This window comes from Mucor mucedo (assembly GCF_025094135.1).
Source record: "Mucor mucedo strain NRRL 3635 chromosome Unknown EV154scaffold_35, whole genome shotgun sequence".
Lineage (NCBI taxonomy): Eukaryota > Fungi > Mucoromycota > Mucoromycetes > Mucorales > Mucoraceae > Mucor > Mucor mucedo.
This window is the reverse complement of record NW_026252319.1, coordinates 170,107-190,000: the sequence shown is the minus strand read 5'-3', so window position 1 is coordinate 190,000 and position 19,894 is coordinate 170,107. Positions and strand designations below refer to the sequence as shown.

The following is a 19,894-nucleotide window of genomic DNA, read 5'->3' as shown; positions in this document are numbered from 1 at the left end:
CTTTCTTATCTGTGGACGCAACGATAGCAGGCCTCAACTGACCATGACGACCCCATCCCCAGCCGTATACTTGGCCAGTTTTATCTAACGCGACTACATGACGCCATCCACATGCAACAGACACGATATCTTGAAGTTGTGCATGATCAATTTCGACGAGTTCCTTGCTACTTTTCCCTGCAAGCTCGTTCCATTTACTAGTGCCCAATCCATAGAGTTTACCTGATTCAGAAACCAAAATCGTAAAGGCCCATCCGCAAGCCACGTCTTGCCATTTTGTGTGGTCAAATCGCCGTTGGTATATCATCCATTCCTTATTTTTTTCTTCTGGTTGAGTTGAAAGTAATTTCATGTGTTCTTCCCCGAATTGAGAGAATCCAGACATGTATAAATGACCAGAATCGGTAATAAGAGCTGTGTGGTTTCCTCCTCCTGTTACTTTTCGAACTGTTTCGCTATCCGGAATGCCTTGGCATGGTGTTGGCTCACTAACATCTTCAAGATTTCCAATACCCAATTGCCCATTTCCATTTGATCCAAACCCGAAAAGCTTAATCATTATAAAAAGAAATAAAAAAGAGAACTATGTGGCATAAACTTATCAAATTTTTTTGAGGGTCAACCTAGTAAAATCACTTATAAATGAAGGGATGGCAGGCACCGCTAAGCAACTATACAAAGAGACAATTGCACGAGACACTATCAATGACAAAATCAAGAAAAATGACTTGCGAATTGTTATTGCCGAGAAAAAGCTGGAAATGCTGAATCCCAATCCGGTCGAATACGTACAAATATTGGATATACTCGACCCAAACACCGATAACTGTCTTGCTAATCGCGGCATTTGCTACAATGATGATGCTAGTAAATTAACGTATTATCATCAATTTGCGAAGATACTGGATGAAATATTAGACAATATCATGCTTGACATTCTGGATAGTGAAAAGGTCTCCAAGGCTGCTAAGACTTCCGTCATGAATATAAAAAAAGTGTACAATGCCAAAATCTCTTTAAGCAATGGCTTTGGTCGAAGAATAAATCTAATTCTTGCGACCAAGAATATCGAGTTGTCTCCGTTTACCTACCGATAGGGATTATTGGCTTGGAGCATACATGCGTTATCAGCAATGTAATCTTTTTATTCTTAAATGTCGACCCTTTACATCATACAGAAGCAAAATTCTGTAAACGATCGACTGTTCATTCACAAGAGGAAGACTCCCGTTGTACAGTGTTTACAGCTACAAGAAAAAAATTTACAAAGGAACAAGGCAATTTTAAGATACTACATGGACCTGACAGAATAAGGTTATGATTGTTCATATGAATTGGATTGGAACTATGAGGTACATGTTCCGATTGATGATGCATTTGCCGCAGTTAAGCTATTTACTCTCGCTAACCCTGTTTATCTTGATAAACTTTCCTCATAAATTGATACCTTTGATTATCTTTATATTTGGCGCAATCATTATGTTGTAATCAAAGCTTAAGATATCATTTTCAAAGTCCTTCATGAATCTGAGAAAGAGAAATAGTGTTTTTCGATGTCTGGCTCATCTACCGGTACCATTATGGATGACAATGTCTCACCAAATATCTTAAGCCTAATCGAAATTGCCAGAGAAAAACTGAGCCTGAATGCCACAATGAATAGCAAGAAGAGGACCAAGAATACATTATTTAATTTTGAGTAAAAACGTAGCAGCTTTTGACTCGGAAGTTTTGCTCTTGAATGCCAAGATGAAAATAAATGAACAAGTTGCTTCTTTGTAATACATTTATCTGAATTTTTAATTCGGAACAAAAGACTCGCTTTGCTTTGATTCTTCATATTGTCGTACTATTTTATTTTTTTGGTATATTTAAAATAAACATGATCATTCTACTCAATTATCTGATATTCATCATAAGGACAATAATTCCAAAATCTGTCGCTTTAAAGCTAAGTTCAAGTCTAAATCTATACTCGTTTTTGAAAAGAAGCCAGCTTTGATTTTTCATTGCTACGAAGCATGTAAAAGTCACATACGGATTTCGCATGAAACCCAAAAGCTTCCCTATAAACTTGTAAATATCATACCAGGAGCAACTCGACGTGTTATTATTATCACTTAGCACGGATTTTCGTACCTTGCATCAGATTACGTAACAATAATAATAAACGAGATTTCAAAAAAAAAAAAAAAAATGGTGTGCATCACTCACTCCACGCGTTTATCATGTAACTCGCATGCGATTTTTTTTTTTTTTAAAAAAAAAAAAGGGGGTGTGTGGTTACTATAGAAACGGGATCTGTCATAAAATTAAGCCTGTCTTTATAAGGACTTCCGTGATAGAGTTTTTCTCATATTGAAGGGTGTCATAAACCGCCAAGTTAATCATGGAGTGAAATTTTTTTCTTTCTGTGCACAACTTGGTTAAGGAATCTTTTAATATTTAGAAAAACAACTCCAAAAGACCAAATAGCTCATTTTACTTAGGGGGAGAGGTTTTACAAACAGTCTTATTTTAAAGTTGCAATGAACTGTTAAACTTTCCCTCCCTCCCTCTCAAAAGGACATTTTATCATTAAAAATTTAAATACAAAGATTTGTTCTCATATAATGAAATATTGCAATTCATTTTTTAATTAAATCACCCTTTCTTCTTTTATATAATTAAATTAATTATTCTCCCAAGGGGGTAGTAGAACTTTTTTTTTTTTTTGACACACTTGAGGGATGGTACCATCTACTCCCCCCCCCCCTCACCCCACGTGGCGGCAAAGGGGTCGGAAAGACTTCGTAATTAAATAAGTCCCCAATCCGTTAAATACAGAAACAAAATATATATCAATCTCTCTCGGGAGATAGACCTTTTCATAGCTTACAAAAGATACTCTTATTACACACAAAATAGACTTGTGACATTTTTTAGAGCATTCATCTCCGACCATCAATTCAGATTCATGCAGCCCATTTGTCCGTATAGCTTAATCTTTATCCTCTAGAAACCCTGTAGTTCATACTGAAAAAAAAAATCACAAAAAAATCCTAAAAGGTGTATACATGGATATTCATACAGATACATTGTACGTAATAAAAGTCTTTTACTTTAGATAGCTGCTGCTGGATTTCCCCCCCCCCTTTCCCACATGCCCAACTGGAAGAAATTTGATTGGCCTTAAAAAGTGCTTACGTCAGCGGTGGCTGAAACGGGGATATAAATACAACATCCCCTCATGTTTGCTTTTTTTCTCCCTCCTCAGTTAGTAGCGATTCTATCTGTGGGTCTTTCTGCATTGGTTGGTTTAAATGGGAATTACATGGTCTCACTTCGGTGCCCAAAGGTCATTGTACATTCTGATGTATAACTACGCACTCACTAGTCACACAACCTCGGTTGTGGTTTGAGGAGACTGAGAAAAAGTGGACGACGTAAACAGTGAAGCTTTTTCCAATCTCTTTTAGTAGTTTTAAGTCATTGACTTTCTTCCTTTTCTTGTGTTGGGTAATAGGGTGACTAGTCCTTCACTTACTTTTAACCGTAAAAGGAGAGGGTTTCTTTTAGGCTGGTTAGTATGGACAGTTCTCACCGATAGGATATCCCTACACAGACAACAACTGTGTTTCTTGTTCGTAGTAAAAAGAGTTAACAAGTAATCGAGCACAAGAGCTTGTTTCTCTCTTCTATTATTGATGATAACCTCCGTTGCTGTCTCAAAAAGGTGCGTGCAAACATCTTTTTATTTTTTAATTTTTTGGGACGAGATGTGCTTCCACCTTCTCGTGGTTTGTCCTGTTAATCATTTGTAGCTCTTAAATGACTGCTTTTGAGAACTGAGAGAAGCACAACGTTTGAACTAAATAAAGCTGTTTAAAATAAAGTATAAAGTAAAATCGTGTCTTTTTATGTAAAGTATCTTGTATTCTCATGTAAAGATCTTGTATTCTCATGTAAAGATCTTGTATTCTCATGTAAAGATCTTGTATTCTCATGTAAAGATCTTGTATTCTCATGTAAAGATCTTAAATTCTCATGTAAAGATGGAGATAGTATTTGCCCTTTAAGTATGAATATAGTGAGCACCCATCATACAGAGGATATCTACTTTTTTATTTTGCAAATGATGAAAGATTTTATTTTGGTTAAAGGGGAATATTCTATCACTTGAATTTTATATACATATTACACATTCTCAATGGTGATGGCAGCATCTCTTGTAAGAATGGGTTGAATAAAATGCCCTGTTTTCTCAAACTGAATCATTTTTGTTACGCATTCTACAAGACTGGCACCAGTAATATCAGGACCACCCGTATCATACATTTTTGCCGAATACACCTTTTCACTCGTATTCAAGAAAACTGTTCTAAATGATACGTTTTTCGCACCTGCCAAATCAAACGCATAGGATCCCACCATGTAAAAATTCTTTAAAGTAGGATTAATATAAATAAATACCATCCCTATACCTCTTTATATTCCCCCCCCCCTTTCCCCCCCCCCCGTTACCTCGATGCGCTGTGTCTTGTGCACAGCCATTCTCATCAACTCAGAGTAGACCTTGGGGTGTGGTTTGGATATACGCAGGTCGTCACAACATAACGTATTATCGCTGCTTGTATATGCATCTAATCCTGTCCGACGCAACAAGGCCGTTGTATTCACAGGTCCACGCTCAATCAAAGTTAAAAATATTCTCTTATGTACGTCATTGTTAAAAAACGATTACGATTTTTATTAGGTATAAAGTCTCCTATGATTTTTTTAAGCTTGGTACATCTCCAAACACCAGCGTTGGTTAGCAGCAACTTCTCCCACACGCTTCTCGTATAAAATAACTGGGACACCATCGGCGTCCTCGCCACCCTCAATATCTAAGACTAAGTCGTCACGAGCCTGGCAATAGATATAACCATCACCATCGATACCCCACTTTTGGTTGGCAGCTTCCTCGGTCATCTTTTGGGCATACTGAATAATTTGAGACTCGGACTCCATCTCACCACCTCGAATATCAAGAGCCTTGGCAGACTTTGCATTAATGAAGTAACCATCCTCAAAGTACCATAATTGGTTTGAGCAATCGTCGGTTTTTTGAGTGTAGACAATAATCTTGGCATCATCCTTTTACACAAAGTCAATCAATGTGACTTGAGTATATATTCATTACAAAACTTACCTCGGTAGAACCCTCGTCGACGTCAAGAACACGTCCGTTGAATTGGCTTTTAATGAAGTATAAAGGTCCGTTGGTCATTTTGTTGTTTGAGAAATATAAAGTTGTATATAAAGAAATGCATCTATGCAAAATTTTGGGCGTATTTTATAGTAATTTCAACTCGGAAAACAAATAGCCTCACCCGAGATGATGAAAGGGAATAACTTAAATTTTTAAGTCCAGAAGTACGCCTCTCTTCTTTTGTTCACGCATGACATATAAATATTTCATAATGAATACGTTATGCTATTATGATGACATGATGTTAGGGATACACTAAAACAAAAGGAGGGATAGTTACTTCCATATGCTTCTAATGTATGTATTTTATCATTCATTAAAGGCTGTTTAATTGCCTCCTTTTTTTTATTATTACATGAATATGATGAAACTTTATCTGTTTCTAATTTTTCCACGTAAAAGCTAAAAATACTTTGCCAAGGTTAAATGGCAACTTTTTATTTGTTCCAATGGCGCTGAGTAAGTTGGTGGCAACATTGGAGTACTTACATTATCCCCACAAGTGTATCTGTAAATCGCCCTAGTTATGTACACGCGCCTTCATGATACATTTTGCATGTGGTTTTTATTTTTACCAGATCATACAACGATTCTCGGCGTTTGTCCAATGGCCAGTTCAAAAAACGAGGCATGTTCCTGTAACATTTTAATTCCAGATATTACTCTTGAACTGTTTGTTTCCCATATTTGGATGAGACAATTTCAGAAAAAGTAGCAATAGTAGTCAGACGTGGTTTTTTGTCTCAATATATGTAGTAATATGTCTGTTTGCTTATATTAAGGAGATAAATTAGTTCAAAGTGTTAGCGCGTTTTGTGTAAAAAAGCGTATGTTCAACTTTACCTTTGACATTCTAAATCCGACTGCACACGTAACCGAGAGCCTTCTCTGTCTTTCTCGACTAGCCTCAATATGTGCCGTAATTCTTTGTGTAACTATTCCAATTTGGTATTCATCATCATCTTTCATTTACTGCAGACCTGGGCCCACCGAGAATTTCTGGAGTTCAAAAATACATATTTTGAGTTTTAAAGTTGGAGGATAAAACCTTCCATATTCGGAACCTGACGTTGCACATAAGTTAAAGAAAACGGTTTACAATATACCGTTGATACGGAATAACGGCGTACTAGCGGCAGACTATATCATCCGCGTAAAAAATATGTATGAACAGCATCAAATGAAGTATAATCTTTTTACCTTTGACAATACCTGGTGGAAATAAAAAGTTAACGATTACACGGACACCAGAAGCAAAATTACTGGAAATTTGTGTTGCCCTAAAATTACAATCAATCTGTTAAATATGCTCCTTTTAAAATTAAGAACATACGTTGTAACTAAACCGATAATGGGAAGAGTATGCCTAATATGTTTTTTTAATATCTGCATATTTCTCGGGAGTAAGGTTGTCTGGGTATGTCAGACATCGAAGTCCACTAAAAGGTTTTTCATAATACAGCGGTGGATATTCTCAATAATTCCTTAAGGCACAACATTATCTAGTTGGCCTGGCGTTTTAGTTGATTTATTGAAATACGTAATTCAATTCTACTGAATTTATATCACATCTTCTATTCCCAAATGATCAATCCATATACTTTCAGTCAAAACGTCATCCAATACCCATTGTGACACAAGCGATAGATACCGTTACAAACGACCTAACATAGTTGCAGCTAAACAACACTTCTTGTCTTTAACTTCCTACATCATACATCTAGACTTCTAATAGTCATACTGATTTACTATTTGTAAGAAATCCTGGTATGGATTGACTATTTGCACACCAATCATACCTTAAGATTATTTCTAAAGGATTTAATCTCACCACGTTGTTCTATCGCAAGTTAGACTACCGTATTTACATACCTCTATGTTTCTTCCAGTTAACAACATCAAGAATAATCATCACTCAAAACTTTTAATATAATGTCCACTGTCCTTGAGTTCACTCAAATAATTGAGCCATTCTACCAAGAACAAAATCAAATGCCCCCAGGATGACCGCAAATTAACCAGCCTCTGTCTCCTTTATGTCTGCTGAAAACCCTATACTTGATGGGAACCAAAATATATATCACACCAAAATGGAAATAGTTTTGGAAGACTAGTATTCATGCAGAGGCTCGAAACATAACTAAGAGCATATATTTCATCCTTGTTCTCTGCATTTATTTCTCCTATGCTAAAGTTGTAAAATTTATGATGAGCATATAAAAAATTAATTATGATCAAGCCAAAGAAAAAAAAACATATTTATTTATTTTATGATAATAAAAATACATAAACTATACTAATAAGTGCTTCTCCTAGTTCCCAACATAAAATAGCTGGTTAACAGGCCAGACCACGAGAAGGTGGAAGCACATCCTAGCCCAAAAAAATTAAATATGTTCCGATAAACCATCTTCATTACGGAGAACCTAATTATCCTCACGCTGCCTGCCCACAATGCACAAACATAAGAATCACCAGGACCAAATACCCCCTACACCATGTTGGGGTGGTGCTTTTTACCCTGACAGCTGAGTCGTAGCAGCCGCACCTGGACGAGCATTGGCTTTAAGGCGAACATTCCGTGTAGATGAGGTAACTGTCTAGGAGGAGGTCCATCTTTGGCTGCCTATGCGGATTGCAATATCTCTAGCGTAGACGTAAACAAACCAAGGCAAAGCACTTACAAGATACATTCGGGTACTAAACATTCTTACGTGCCATTGATACAAAGCCAAAATTATATCCCAACCAAGACCCGTGACTAAGAGCGTGTTGACAGGCTTCAAACAGCTACGACCATCCACCGTCTTTTAACTCGCTCCTAAATCCAACCCTTCCACCTAACGGATTGTGGTACTAGTTTGTAAGAAGTTCCTGGAACTAGGGCTACTAACCCAAGTCAGATTGTAAGCGAATGAAGCGATACAGACAAATAAAGATCCCACACGGCTGCGCGCAAAACCCTTATTGCCCAGCGACTTTGACACACCAACAGACTCCTCTAATGTAAACCTGTTTGGGAATACTACGGCCTTTGGAACACTGCCCGATCTGTAATAAAGTGGATAGATTTAACGGAAACGAACAGAGACGAGAGTGTCATCCTTGTGCTGAAGCCATGCTAACTTCTCTGTTCTAATGTTTAAAAAAGAATAAAAAGATAAAGAGCGCTTTTTTCGCAGCAGTCTCCCTTTTATACGAGTTTTTTGTTTTTCTTTTGTTTATTTTGTTGATTTTGTCTAGGCTACTTTTACAAACTTAATTTTTTTTTACTATTTTTTGGACATATGTATTATCCTTTGAATAATCCGTCAAATTCTCATCACATCCGTGTGCATACCATGGTTACTTTCTTCATTGGATGTTGAGAAAATGAGCATTAAAGTTTTGCTTTTTCATGGGAGATGTTCTTTTTGTGCAACGGATTAAAAAAAAAAAGATCTGCAAGATTAAACAATTTTTCACATGATTCCTTAAGGCCGTGTGCCCGTCGTGATAAATTAAGTCTTTCGATCGAGTTCGGAGCCCACTTTTGCATTCATGCTACTCTTTATGCTATCATCTTCCAATATATATATATATATATATGTTTTTAGATAAGGAAAAAAGGTAAGCTGGAGTAAATAGCGCCTCTCTAAGATGAGGGGGAATCTATCGGAAACCCTCTACCTATATGAGTATATGTATCTCGCCTAGAGATCTCTCATTCCATCAAATGATAAAATAACCCCAACATCATGCATATAAATAATCTTACAGGTTTGATGTTTAGATAAAGACTCTAAACGGAAGGTCCGATTAGACTAAATTATATGGTACAGGATGTGTCATTATCCTTCCCTTTAAAATTCGTCAATATGAGTGTATAGTCGGCTGTGCTGAAATATTCAGCTATAACGTTGATAAAAGGAAATGTCTTTCTACTACGACACTATAACTATCAAATGAGCTGAATTCTACTGCTGATTTGAATTACATATTACATTACTGAGCCGGAACAATCCATTATAATTCCACACATCAATATTTGCTCTTGTCATATGATGTTAAGTGTTTTATTGACAAATATTGACATTATGTACTTCTATTCTCACCTGTACGTTGATGCTTATCTGTATGCTTGTTTTCATGAAGCTTTATCCTCTGCATTAATATTATATGATCTTTCAATCTACTTCGTATAAAGTGATGTCGCAACTTACTGTATTACTCGTTTCGTTTTTTTTTTTTTTAAAAAAAAAAAAAAAAAAAAAAGATCATCTGACAAGCGTTTCAGCCTTAAAACAGTTTAATTATGGACTTACCAGGCAGGTAAATAAAAAAATGAGTCATGTGACTAAAAATACTTGAAGAGTCTTGATACTTTGTTCGTTCATCTTTATTTTCAACTTATACTACTACTCTTCTTACTATGTAAACCTTTGCAAACTTCTTCAAATCTTCTTAACTTTATAAATATTATCAAATCCTCTCAAGACTCTGCAACTCTATCACCTTCGTCAAGGCGCATGAATCTTGTTAAGTCTCTCTAAATGCTATCCAAAGGCTCTGCAACTCTATAACCATCGTCAAATATTCTCATCTTGTATCAAGCCTCTTCAAACGTTCCCTCAAGACTATGCAAATCTCTCAAACTTGTGTCAAAGCTATACCATCTTAGCTGCGTCTAAAGAGCCAAATAATGTCATTAAAGCATCAAAGTAATTGGTGACGTTTTCGTACAAACCATGCCCTGGAAAGAAAATGATTTTGTATTGATTTTTGATCAAAGCACAATATGATCACTGGTAATATTATTAATTGGTTTTTGTTTTCCCCATTTTTGCTAACATGCTTTGTTACAAGTAGATTTAGACACATGAAGTACTTATCGAAGCGGTTCGGACAATGTGTGAGTATAACAATAATTTGACGATCACTTTTTAATGATATTAATCTCCACTTAGGAACTTAGATTTTTGGAGATTCCATGCTCTCCTTCATTTATACTGTGGTTTATCCTTATCTTGATCTAACTTGGACCCAGGTAGAAGATGGGTTGACAAACAGGCTTGCGTATATGTTTAGGACTTTGGTGGATATAAATACCCCCTGTCAGTTTAATCTTGTGAAGCTTGGATTGTTTCCTATGCCGTTGACAATAGCCTTCCTTTAGTTTCTTCTTTACACAACCAAACTATTGGCCGTGAATCCAGGATTAATGTTATTCTCTGTTATCTCATTCATGTACTATGCAGTCAAGCGAAGTCATCAGGGTGCCCAAACAATTGCTTACGGCATTTTCATGCAACACCAAAGCAGTGTAGGATAGTCAAAATATCGAAGGTTACGCTGTTTAAGGGCTAAAAGAACTGGATCTTCCGCCCGTTATTTCTTGCCTTGTCTAGATGAAAGTAAGAATTTAAGTTTAACTTGATAAAATGTGTACTTAAACTAACATTTTTGTGTTGTTTAGATATTGCTGTTGAAACTGACACAAAGGCATAGATGTATATTAATAAAGCCACAGAAAAAAAACACCACAGCCGACTCATCCCTTCTAGGTGTTACGCGGTTGTTTTCCAAAAGTTAAAATCTTTACCGAAAAAGAAAACACCAATCCAATAAATAGTTTGTTTTTCTTATGTACTATAAAGAATGATTTTTAGTGTTGAGTAACAGAAGCTTAAAACCAAATACTTAGACCTATCTCAACATCTCATCTTGTTAATATTATACTTTACTCCAGCGTTTTAAGACTCCGGAAGTTGATTATGCTTTACTTTTATGCTGAACAGTCCAATCTCTCTTAAAACTTGTCATAAGCGTCCTCAGGTAAAAGAAAAATAAGCCGACAATGTGTTCCGATTGAAGTTTGGGAGGTATTTCAAATCAAGTTTAAAAGATGTACAATTTGAAAGTGGAAGCAGATTGTATTCCTTTTCCTAGTTATTTTTAAGCGATTATTTATTCCGTAGCTGATTGAAATTTTATTCTAAGCGTGCACGAATAATTTATGAAAATAGTACACTGCATATAAAGACATGTATATTACGAGTTTTAGTATAAATGCTTGCATAAAATAAAGGAGTAAGAAATAGCATAAACATTTATTCCAAAAATCTGTATTCTCGAAATTATATCGCACATTCTCCTTCTCATCAATTGTCGAGAAAGTTATTTTCTCGTCGCAATTTCCTTAAGATATCCTTTTGGAGGTCATATTCATTCTGAAAAACAGAATAAAATAATTAAGTAAAAAGGACAAGGTTTTTAGATTAAAGATGTTTACCTCAAGAATGGCTAGCAACTCAAACACTGACATCAAATACATTCTACTTGAATCCTAAGTGATTATTATATATTGATATAGCTTCACTTTACGCTTACTATTAGCATTCATATCTTAAAATGCATGTATATTTCATATAACACACTCGTTAACCGGATTATCGATGTGTCTTAATGATCATGTGGCATTTGACATTCTAAAACAGGTCATTGGATACGACTTTGGCTAAATTACCATTATTAATGATGCTTGTATTTAAGGTAACGTCTCAAGGAGTGATATACAATTTTCACGTAATCAGTCTTTTCTTTTTCAGCACGATCCCGTTTATAAAATTACTCATCTATGACCTTTTCATGCCAGACGAAGAATAATTTAGAAGTACATAAATGCCAAATATTCTTCCTTTCCAAAGGGTCCTTTTGCAGTGTTTTGCTTGTAGCCGTAGTTGATTAGAATTTAGGCGAAAAGTAACTTATGGATTAATTATTGGTTACTCTTTCCTTTTGATGGTGTTATTATTTGTGAAAATTTATTTTTACGGACTGCTACAATTAATCACCAATAACGATATATTTCTTATACCATGAATCAAACCATGCATAGCTCTATTTAAAAGATACTGTATCGTTATTCATTTTGAGATGAATGATGACACCTACATGATCTTATCTCTAACTTATATGATTCATCTGCAGCATTTCCTCATGGGTTGGACGGCGATGATAATCTGTGGTCTATTCCACATTGATTAATTATGCTCTTAATAAGTAAATTGTCAAATTCTAATTCGTGGTCATGACTAATTATTTTACTATGCCTTAATATAGAGAAATTATGTACTAATTGTTTTGCTACTGTCGAAGTTTTTTTATCTGGCAGTGCACTTAGCATTACAAATCTTGAAAATAGATCCACCATCACTAAGATAAAGTTATTTCCTCCAGTTGTAACCGCCGTGATTTATGATCCAACAAATTAAACTTAAGCCAGTCTTTTTATTGAGTGAATCTGTATGAAACTGTTTATTTATACTATTTAATCTTGAATATAATATGTGTATCAAGATGATTGAGGATAAGGTGAATGAAACCGGAAATATACCAAAGGAATTACTTGTGCGCCCAAAATACAAAAATAGTATCCATTTTTTTTGACTGACATAGATCATCATCAATCCGACTTTTGATATCATATAACAATCAACAAAAACAATAAAAACATCTGTATAAAGTGCATTGTCTTAATTTTTTATTATTTTATTTATTATGGAACTTTCATGTCGCTTGGCTGGACGATTAGGTCGCTTGGTTGGACAACTGGGCTGCTTGGCTCAGCAAGCGGGTTGATCATTCTAAATCTGAGCTGATTGTAAGAACGTTCTACCCGCGTCAAATTTCCTCGCAACAAGAAGTTTCTCAGCTCGAAATCGGTTAACGGCCAGCCATCAACAACTATACGCCTGCTAGTGTCAATGGCCTCTACGCGGAGAAGCTCATCAAGATCCTCACCTCTGACCAAGTCCTTCCAGGGAACGTTTTCATAAGAGGTTCTACATTGGTCATCTACATAATAAATTTAGACAAACAGTTTGAATTTTTCTGATTTAATCTTACTGATGAGGCTCTTGAGAGCATTCTTGACCGTAGTAACTCTTTGGACGTGCGCAGCCACAGAGACAGGAGTAGCTTAATAAATGTAAGCATACAATATATGTTTATCGTCACTTTCACTAGTATCATATAAATACCTTTTTTCACTGGAGGAGGAAGAGAGGCAAAGGACATAACCTCCTTCTTCCATTTCTTCATGTCCAATTTCTCGACATTCTCTTTATGATAAATATTAACAATTGCCCAAAAAAAGAATAATATATGCTTACCTCCAGCACACACGTCGTACCAAGATCCACCCTGGCCGTAAATACATGCGAATTCAAACTTGTTAAAAGTATTCATCGCACGCATATAGGACACCAGGGTTGATTCCACCTTGGATTTCGTCAATCCTGACTTGACGCAGGTTCCCAGGACCTTTCCTTTCTCCAACTCCTGGGTATGAGCCTCCAGTATCTCGAGTTCGGCTTCTGTCTGATTTCTATACTTTTCAGACAGATATTGGGACGTCAAAGTAACTGCCTCGGTGCCCTCATGGTTAGGTTCAAGAGGCGCAGTCTTTTGTAAATGGGAGAAGACTGTATTTACTCAGGGAACGAGGTTATTCAACCTCAGGAATGGGTTGAGCATAATGCTTGCCTACGGCTGTCTTGATGTCGTCCAAAGTAAAGTTTTTGTCGTATTCTTTACACTCGATTAACATTTAAAGATCGAAATTCTTGCGTCTTTCTGCTTCCAACAAAATACGATTATAACTAATTGTTTGATCGAAATTCTTACGTCCTTCTGCTTGCAACAAAATACGATAACTACTTGTTTAAAAGGTGTTGATAGTATTAGAAAAGATAAAGAAACCAAAATCCAAAGCCACTCTCGTAAATAAGAAAAAATTTCTTAAAATTTTTTTTTGAAATTTTTTCTTGTGGTTTACCATTTTCTTGTGGTTTTCTTGTGGTTTCTGTGGTTTTGGCTGTAAAATAAAATATGAGGGTCAAATTTTGGTGGGTTTTGAAGGTCAAAATCATGACTTTTTTTTTGCACTGAAGTGTTTTTTTGGCAAAGGCAGTCACTACTCATTCTAGTTAGGATTTTCCGCTTTAGTCTGTATTGTTTGTGCTACTTGCAGATGAATGCTTTGATGTATCACGAAAAGCGTTGAGGACGCATCAAATGCACTCTATCTTTGATCTTCGCAAAGTGAAAACAACTTTATTTACACATGAAGATTGCCTACAAGAAAAGACTTTTTAAAGTAGCTAATTGAGTTTAGTACATTGTCTTCTTGCACTTCTATTTTAGTTGAAGATGTATCAGCTAAAGAAATGTGTTTGCTTTATAAAGTGTGGGTGCTGAGATATTTCTATTTTAGTATAGAAGAGATGATATAAGTGTATTTGATGTTATTTATGATGATGAATTATTAACAGATATGTCAGTTCATCACAAAAGTCGAATCAAAAGTCAAATCCAAAAAAGTCAAACCAAGGAGCTCTTAAGACATAAAGACACAGTGTGTAGTCAGGTTACTGATCCTTAACAACCATGTCTTTAAAGTTCTGTGGGCCCAAAAGTACTTCTCAAAGATCAACTGAGAGTTACTTATGCATGAATTATATATGGAAATCAATATGGATTGTAACATGTGATAATAAAAATATACAGATAGCTTTTAATGATTTTTTTGGGTTGATTAAAATGACATTTAAAAATTGAGAGGGGTGTTTGCAGTACAAATATATATGGAATGGTTTGTGTGTGTGGGTAGTGTTGTATCGTGATAAAAAAAAATTAATTAAACAGGAGGAAAAGGGAATCTAAAATATTTTTCCTTGTTTTTAACGACGGCCATTACCACTACTCTTCTTTGCCTTCTTCTCTCTTCTCTTTTCGGCACGTCTTTCCTTCTTCATGACACCATCCACCATCTTATAACGACCCTTGACACCCTTAGGACGACCCTTCACACCACGGTTAGCACCCTTAGCCACAACAACTCTGATATCGGTCTTTGGCTTTGATTTAGTGGCTCTTGCCAATAATTTACCAATGTTCTTTGCCTTTTCCTTTTCAGACATATCTTCGTTATCAGCAATATCAGTTGCCTTCTTTTGTGCCTTTGCGATTCTTTGAGCAGACTTGAACTTCTTACGAGCCTTGGCTTCTGCGACCTTCTTAATGGGACGGGCATCAAGTGCCTTGAGCTTCTCACGGAGTTGGTTCATAGCTTCTTTAGTAACAGGCAAATTAGGCTTGTTGTGGTGCTTTTCATCATCCAAGAACCATTCGGGAAGACCATCCTTATCTCTGAAAGCTTCTTTAGAGAAACCAGCATCAATAAGATCTTCAACGGTCTTTTCTTTGTTGGCTAATTGACGAGCCATTGTGATAGCTTCACCAGTTGTCAAACCGTTTTCTATTTTAAAACAATGTTTAGCATATACAGTAATTTCAAATGATGTAAAATTATATTCAATTTACCTAATGCTAATTGCATAGCCTTGGAGTTCTCATCAATACTACCATCCCACATTTCTTCGTCGGAAGGTGCGGCATCTTCAGTTGCTAAAATTTCAAAGTCACTGTCTTCTTCAGCTGCAGGTACTTCATCGACATCCTTTTGGGATCTCTTTCTCTTACGAGATTCTTCAATCACCTTCTCGTCATCGCTAGATTCATCTTCTTCGTTATCGACAAGTTCATCGAGAGCAACGTCTTGGAAAATATCTTGGTCAAAGAACATGGAAGCAGCGGTAGTAAGACCACTGGCAGTCTTCTTGGATAAAGCAGCCTTTTCACCGAGATCGTTCATGAGAGAATTGACAGTAGTTGTGGCAATCTTCTTGGGTTGTTTGACCTTGGGAGTCTTGGGAGCCTTCACCTTTTTAACCTTGACAGTATCATCATCACTGTCGGAATCAGAGTCACTTTCGCTATCAGATTCTTCAGATTCAGATTCAGAGGATGCTGACTCGGAATCAGAATCAAACTTCTTGTCTCTGTTTTCATCTGTCTTCTTCTTGTCATCGAAACCATTCCATTCATCGTCTTCATCACGAGCTTGCTTGGCTCTGAATTTGGCGTCTCTGTCAGATCTACTTTGTTTATATCTACTATATGCTTCATCCATTTGTGTTTCAAGATCACGCTCATATTCTTCATCGGAATCAAGGTTTTCATCTAATTCCATATCCATTTCCTTAATACGACCACGGAGGTTCTTATCGACCTTGACATCGTTGTTATCATCGTCATCCTCGAATTCATCGGCCATGGCCATATCACCAGCATGAAGTTTAGCAAGAGAATCATCCTTGTTGATCTTCTTGATGTTGAAAATTTCTTCGTCAGCAACACCACCTTCATCCAAGGCAATATCTGTGGGGATAATCATGTTCAATTGCATACGTTGAATTAACTTCATCTTCTTCTCGTTAGCCTTTCTTCTTTCTCTCTTTCTCTTGGAAGCTTCCTCTTTGGTCAAATTGAGAAGCTCAGCTTCAAGTAATTCATCCTCATCAATAGGTACTTCTTCAATCAAAGCGTTCTTGGCCTTCTCTTCTTCCTTCTTATCCAACTTGTATTCTTCACGAAGAGTAGCTCTCCATTTCAAAAGAGTTTTGAAATCACCCTTACCAAGGACCTTTAAATCTTGACAATTGATCTTGACATCTTCAGTCGTAATCTCACGCTTGTAAAGTTCTCTAGAATCATCTTCGTTGAAAGTAAATTGATTATAAGAACCCAAAACAGTGATAGGATCTTGTGTACGGACGAATTCCATAATATCGACTGTCTTGTGCATAGTATAATCACCATCCTCATAACCATCTCTGTGTCTGTGCTTCTTTTCGGGCTTGAAAATATCGGTCATCTTCTTTTGCTCCTCAGCACCAACATCATCGAAAACAGATTTAGGATCCAAAATACGGGGATCGATCTTTTTAGGTGCAATGAAATCACGGCAAACGACGAAAATTTCTGCAGAGACGTTACGAGAAGAAGGAGGTTTGGTTGCTTCGACTTTACGGAAAAGTTGTTGGAAAACCCAAAGTAATTTGTTATAATCTTTGGATCTGAAAACCTTGGTGACAAAGGTACCACCCTTGGCTAAAAACTCTGTAGCAAGCTTCAATGAAACAAGTACAAGTTCGGATTGAGTGAAAGCATCCTGAACCCAAGCTCTACCGACGTTGGGAGCACCATCATGAAGAACACTATATAGAAAGAGAATGTTAGCTGTCTATGCAATTTTCCTTGAAAGACAAAAATACATACACATCAGCCTTCCAAGTCTTCATTTCTTGTCTTAAGTTTTGTCTACATCTTTCAGTTGTAATATCGTCAGTGAAGGTGATAACACCAGGAATGGGTTTAATAGGAACAAGATCGACACCTACAATGAAGAGCATTAGTCACAAAAAATTACATTGCGTTCCATTTAACTATTATTTACCAATAACCAAACTTGATTGAGGCATATATTTTGTTGCAACTTGAAGCCTTTTAACAACAACAAAAAAGGAGTATTAAGATCTGTCCACGATGAATTACGAATCTATTAAACTTACCAACCACCAGGAGCAGCACACAAATCAATCAACACTCGGGATTTTTCCAAAAAGTTGTATTTTTTGTTCAATTGAATAAGCTTGAAAGCAGAACGGGCACGGTAGCCCTGTTCCTTAGCTAAATGGTAGTACTTATCCAAACGTCCTAAATAGTAGATCTGACTTAGTGACTGTATCATTCTTATTGTTTCTTGTTTATGGTTTACCTTTGGAGTTCTTCTTCTCTCTTGCTTTACCCATGATCTATAAATCTATTTTCTTTTTTGTGAAAGAAAAAAAAAAGAGTTTGAAGTAACTTGCCTAAATTAAAGTTTTTTTTTTCAGCCAGAGGGAGTCGAAAAAAATCAAGCGGGTAAGCCACATGTGACCACTTTTTCTTTTTAATGCAGATTCTGCGCTGTCAAACCTTGAATTGTCGACCTTATGATTTGTACTCCAATGTATGATGTGTATCCCTTTTTGGACGAAATGTATACTGACCTGCGGCTTATCATACCAAATTCAATGAGTATATACCACTGGTACACCAAAGCTATTTTACAACTTCTGATATTATTGCTAACTACTTTACAATGTGCTTTTGTATTAAGCTATAAAGCATCGTTATCTCTAAGCTACAAACTTATTTAGAGGGAATCTGTTAAATTTTGCTATTACATGTAACTTTGAAAAAAATAGAAAGCTTTCCAAATTTCTAGAAAAAAATAACCTTTCATTCCAGGCACAAAGATTAATGTTTTAAAGTCCGTTTTTTTTCTTATGAAACATTTACAGACTTGGAAGATCATGCTGGGTTGTGTAGGCTCCAACCTATCCAAAGGCTGGTTATATTTCTCGTTTTTTTTAATATTAATATTTTATCAAGTTCAATGTACCCATCAGCTTTATCGACATTTCCAACGCAGTTCAACGCCCTGAGCGTGTTTTATTAGCATTATTATCAGCATCAGTAAAGCAGCTGGAATTAAGCTGGCTAGGCATCTGCAGCTTGGTCTTTATCTCAGTCAAAAGGGGGGTATTTTTTTTAAAAAGGCATTTATTGGTATCTGATGCCTAATCTAAACTATTGATGAATTTCTTTTCTTTTTTAGCTTGGAGAGATAGTGATCCATCATGGATTTGACCTTTCGTAATGATCTAATTACAGCCTTGTCTATGATGTTATGTCTTAATGCCTATCTTTTATATTTAATGTTATAAACTAAAAACAGTAGATTTCAATGGGGTATGTTTATGGTAGTGGTGGTTTGTAAGGAGCTGTCCTTGTTTAGCTTCCTGCCGAGAGACAGAATCTTTGGCACTGACTTGATTTGTCACTTAACGCTGTTTCCAAACGTTCCTTGCATTTTTACTATTGCATCACTGACTTTAATCATGTAACACTTTTTTTTTCTAATATTTATCTTTGATACGAGTAACTACAACCAAACCCGTGTTTATGATTTTCTTCTACAATAACTTTTATAAAGTTATATCAACGTGCGATATATCAAAACGATTATTTTTTTGAATTTGGCTACAGGAAACCCAAGTCCTGTTGGTTTTATTCATGATGTAAGTATAGCTATATCTCCCATGCCATTCTCAGCGATCTCAAAATCAAGTGTAGATGAGACCATGAAAAATCCTGATTGAATAACGAAGCGTTTTGTAAAATTCTTTATGAGCATTGTTATCTCGAAGTCTTGATGAAACATTGGAAGATTAGAGGACATAACCAGAAATTACAAGTGGTTGATATGAGAGGGTTGATAAAACTTTACAATTCCAAAGAGCACTCGAAAAAGATGGTGTTGTCATCTTTGATATTAAGCAGAACACTAGCACTGGTATAACATTCACTAGAACCAGCGTCATAAAAAAGAATTAGAGCATCCGCAACGGTGTACTAAAAATAATCACTACATTTAATGAGTGATCATTTTTAGTGAAATGTGTCTGCAGCGGTTGCATTTAAACTCACACTAAAGTAATAGCTACCAGATTAAATGTCTAAAATGTAACGTAAAATTTTTAAAATTTAACTTTTCGTTTTTTTTTCGTTTCGTTTCTTTTCCTAAACTTTTTAAACCGAATGAGCAACCAGACTGCCAATTCCAATCGTAGCCCCCACTCCAACTGAAATGGACAGCGAAAATTGATGATGATCATTACGGAAACTATCTATAGCTTTAGTAATTTATTTTTAACTGCTGGGGACTCACAC

The 19,894-nt window shown here is 36.0% G+C and overlaps 6 protein-coding genes across 6 annotated transcripts in view; 1 reads left to right on the top strand and 5 right to left on the bottom strand.

The window, feature by feature from the left end:
* EV154DRAFT_418868 (regulator of chromosome condensation 1/beta-lactamase-inhibitor protein II) overlaps positions 1–559 on the bottom strand; it is a gene marked incomplete at both ends in the record, with an annotated part of 1,032 nt that extends 473 nt beyond the window's left edge. Inside the window, one exon of the mRNA XM_051595862.1 lies at positions 1–559. This exon is cut by the window's left edge and continues 473 nt beyond it. Coding sequence (XP_051458709.1) covers positions 1–559 — 559 coding nt within the window.
* A 91-nt stretch (positions 560–650) lies between these two features.
* On the top strand, positions 651–1,097 carry EV154DRAFT_562496 (uncharacterized protein; the record flags this gene model as incomplete). The annotated part of the gene is made up of 1 exon (XM_051605729.1): positions 651–1,097. The coding sequence occupies one exon, from the start codon at positions 651–653 to the stop codon at positions 1,095–1,097; it is 447 nt and encodes a 148-aa protein (XP_051458708.1).
* Positions 1,098–4,702: 3,605 nt separating this feature from the next.
* Positions 4,703–5,277, bottom strand: EV154DRAFT_505471 (ricin B lectin domain-containing protein). Its single transcript, XM_051601175.1, has 2 exons — positions 5,174–5,277; positions 4,703–5,118 (listed from the first exon to the last, which is right to left on the bottom strand). Exons 1-2 carry the CDS (start codon positions 5,249–5,251, stop codon positions 4,759–4,761), a joined length of 438 nt encoding a protein of 145 aa, XP_051458707.1. The 5' UTR covers positions 5,252–5,277; the 3' UTR covers positions 4,703–4,758.
* A 328-nt stretch (positions 5,278–5,605) lies between these two features.
* EV154DRAFT_480467 (uncharacterized protein) lies at positions 5,606–7,941 on the bottom strand (the record flags this gene model as incomplete). The annotated part of the gene is made up of 10 exons (XM_051598332.1): positions 5,606–5,635; positions 5,809–5,869; positions 6,077–6,168; positions 6,224–6,297; positions 6,434–6,513; positions 6,567–6,599; positions 7,320–7,421; positions 7,531–7,606; positions 7,754–7,859; positions 7,918–7,941. 10 exons carry the CDS (start codon positions 7,939–7,941, stop codon positions 5,606–5,608), a joined length of 678 nt encoding a protein of 225 aa, XP_051458706.1.
* Positions 7,942–12,770: 4,829 nt separating this feature from the next.
* On the bottom strand, positions 12,771–13,823 carry EV154DRAFT_562494 (uncharacterized protein; the record flags this gene model as incomplete). Its single annotated transcript, XM_051605728.1, has 5 exons — positions 12,771–13,069; positions 13,121–13,192; positions 13,255–13,335; positions 13,387–13,678; positions 13,731–13,823. The coding sequence occupies 5 exons, from the start codon at positions 13,821–13,823 to the stop codon at positions 12,771–12,773; spliced, it is 837 nt and encodes a 278-aa protein (XP_051458705.1).
* Positions 13,824–14,762: 939 nt separating this feature from the next.
* EV154DRAFT_462888 (Spb1 C-terminal domain-containing protein) lies at positions 14,763–17,984 on the bottom strand. The gene is made up of 6 exons (XM_051597602.1): positions 17,895–17,984; positions 17,689–17,833; positions 17,574–17,620; positions 17,396–17,513; positions 15,599–17,334; positions 14,763–15,533 (listed from the first exon to the last, which is right to left on the bottom strand). Exons 1-6 carry the CDS (start codon positions 17,926–17,928, stop codon positions 14,956–14,958), a joined length of 2,658 nt encoding a protein of 885 aa, XP_051458704.1. The 5' UTR covers positions 17,929–17,984; the 3' UTR covers positions 14,763–14,955.
* Between the last annotated feature and the right edge of the window lie 1,910 nt (positions 17,985–19,894).

Bases quoted from the DNA above. Each gene is read 5' to 3' on its own strand.
- EV154DRAFT_505471 (XM_051601175.1), bottom strand. From the start codon at position 5,251: ATGACCAACGGACCTTTATACTTCATTAAAAGCCAATTCAACGGACGT. The intron at 5,119-5,173 runs GTAAGTTTTGTA...TTTGTGTAAAAG, and splicing joins TCGACGAGGGTTCTACCGAG to GATGATGCCAAGATTATTGT.
- EV154DRAFT_462888 (XM_051597602.1), bottom strand. From the start codon at position 17,928: ATGGGTAAAGCAAGAGAGAAGAAGAACTCCAAAG. The intron at 17,621-17,688 runs GTAAGTTTAATA...TGTTGTTAAAAG, and splicing joins TGTGCTGCTCCTGGTGGTTG to GCTTCAAGTTGCAACAAAAT. The intron at 15,534-15,598 runs GTAAATTGAATA...GTTTTAAAATAG, and splicing joins GGCTATGCAATTAGCATTAG to AAAACGGTTTGACAACTGGT.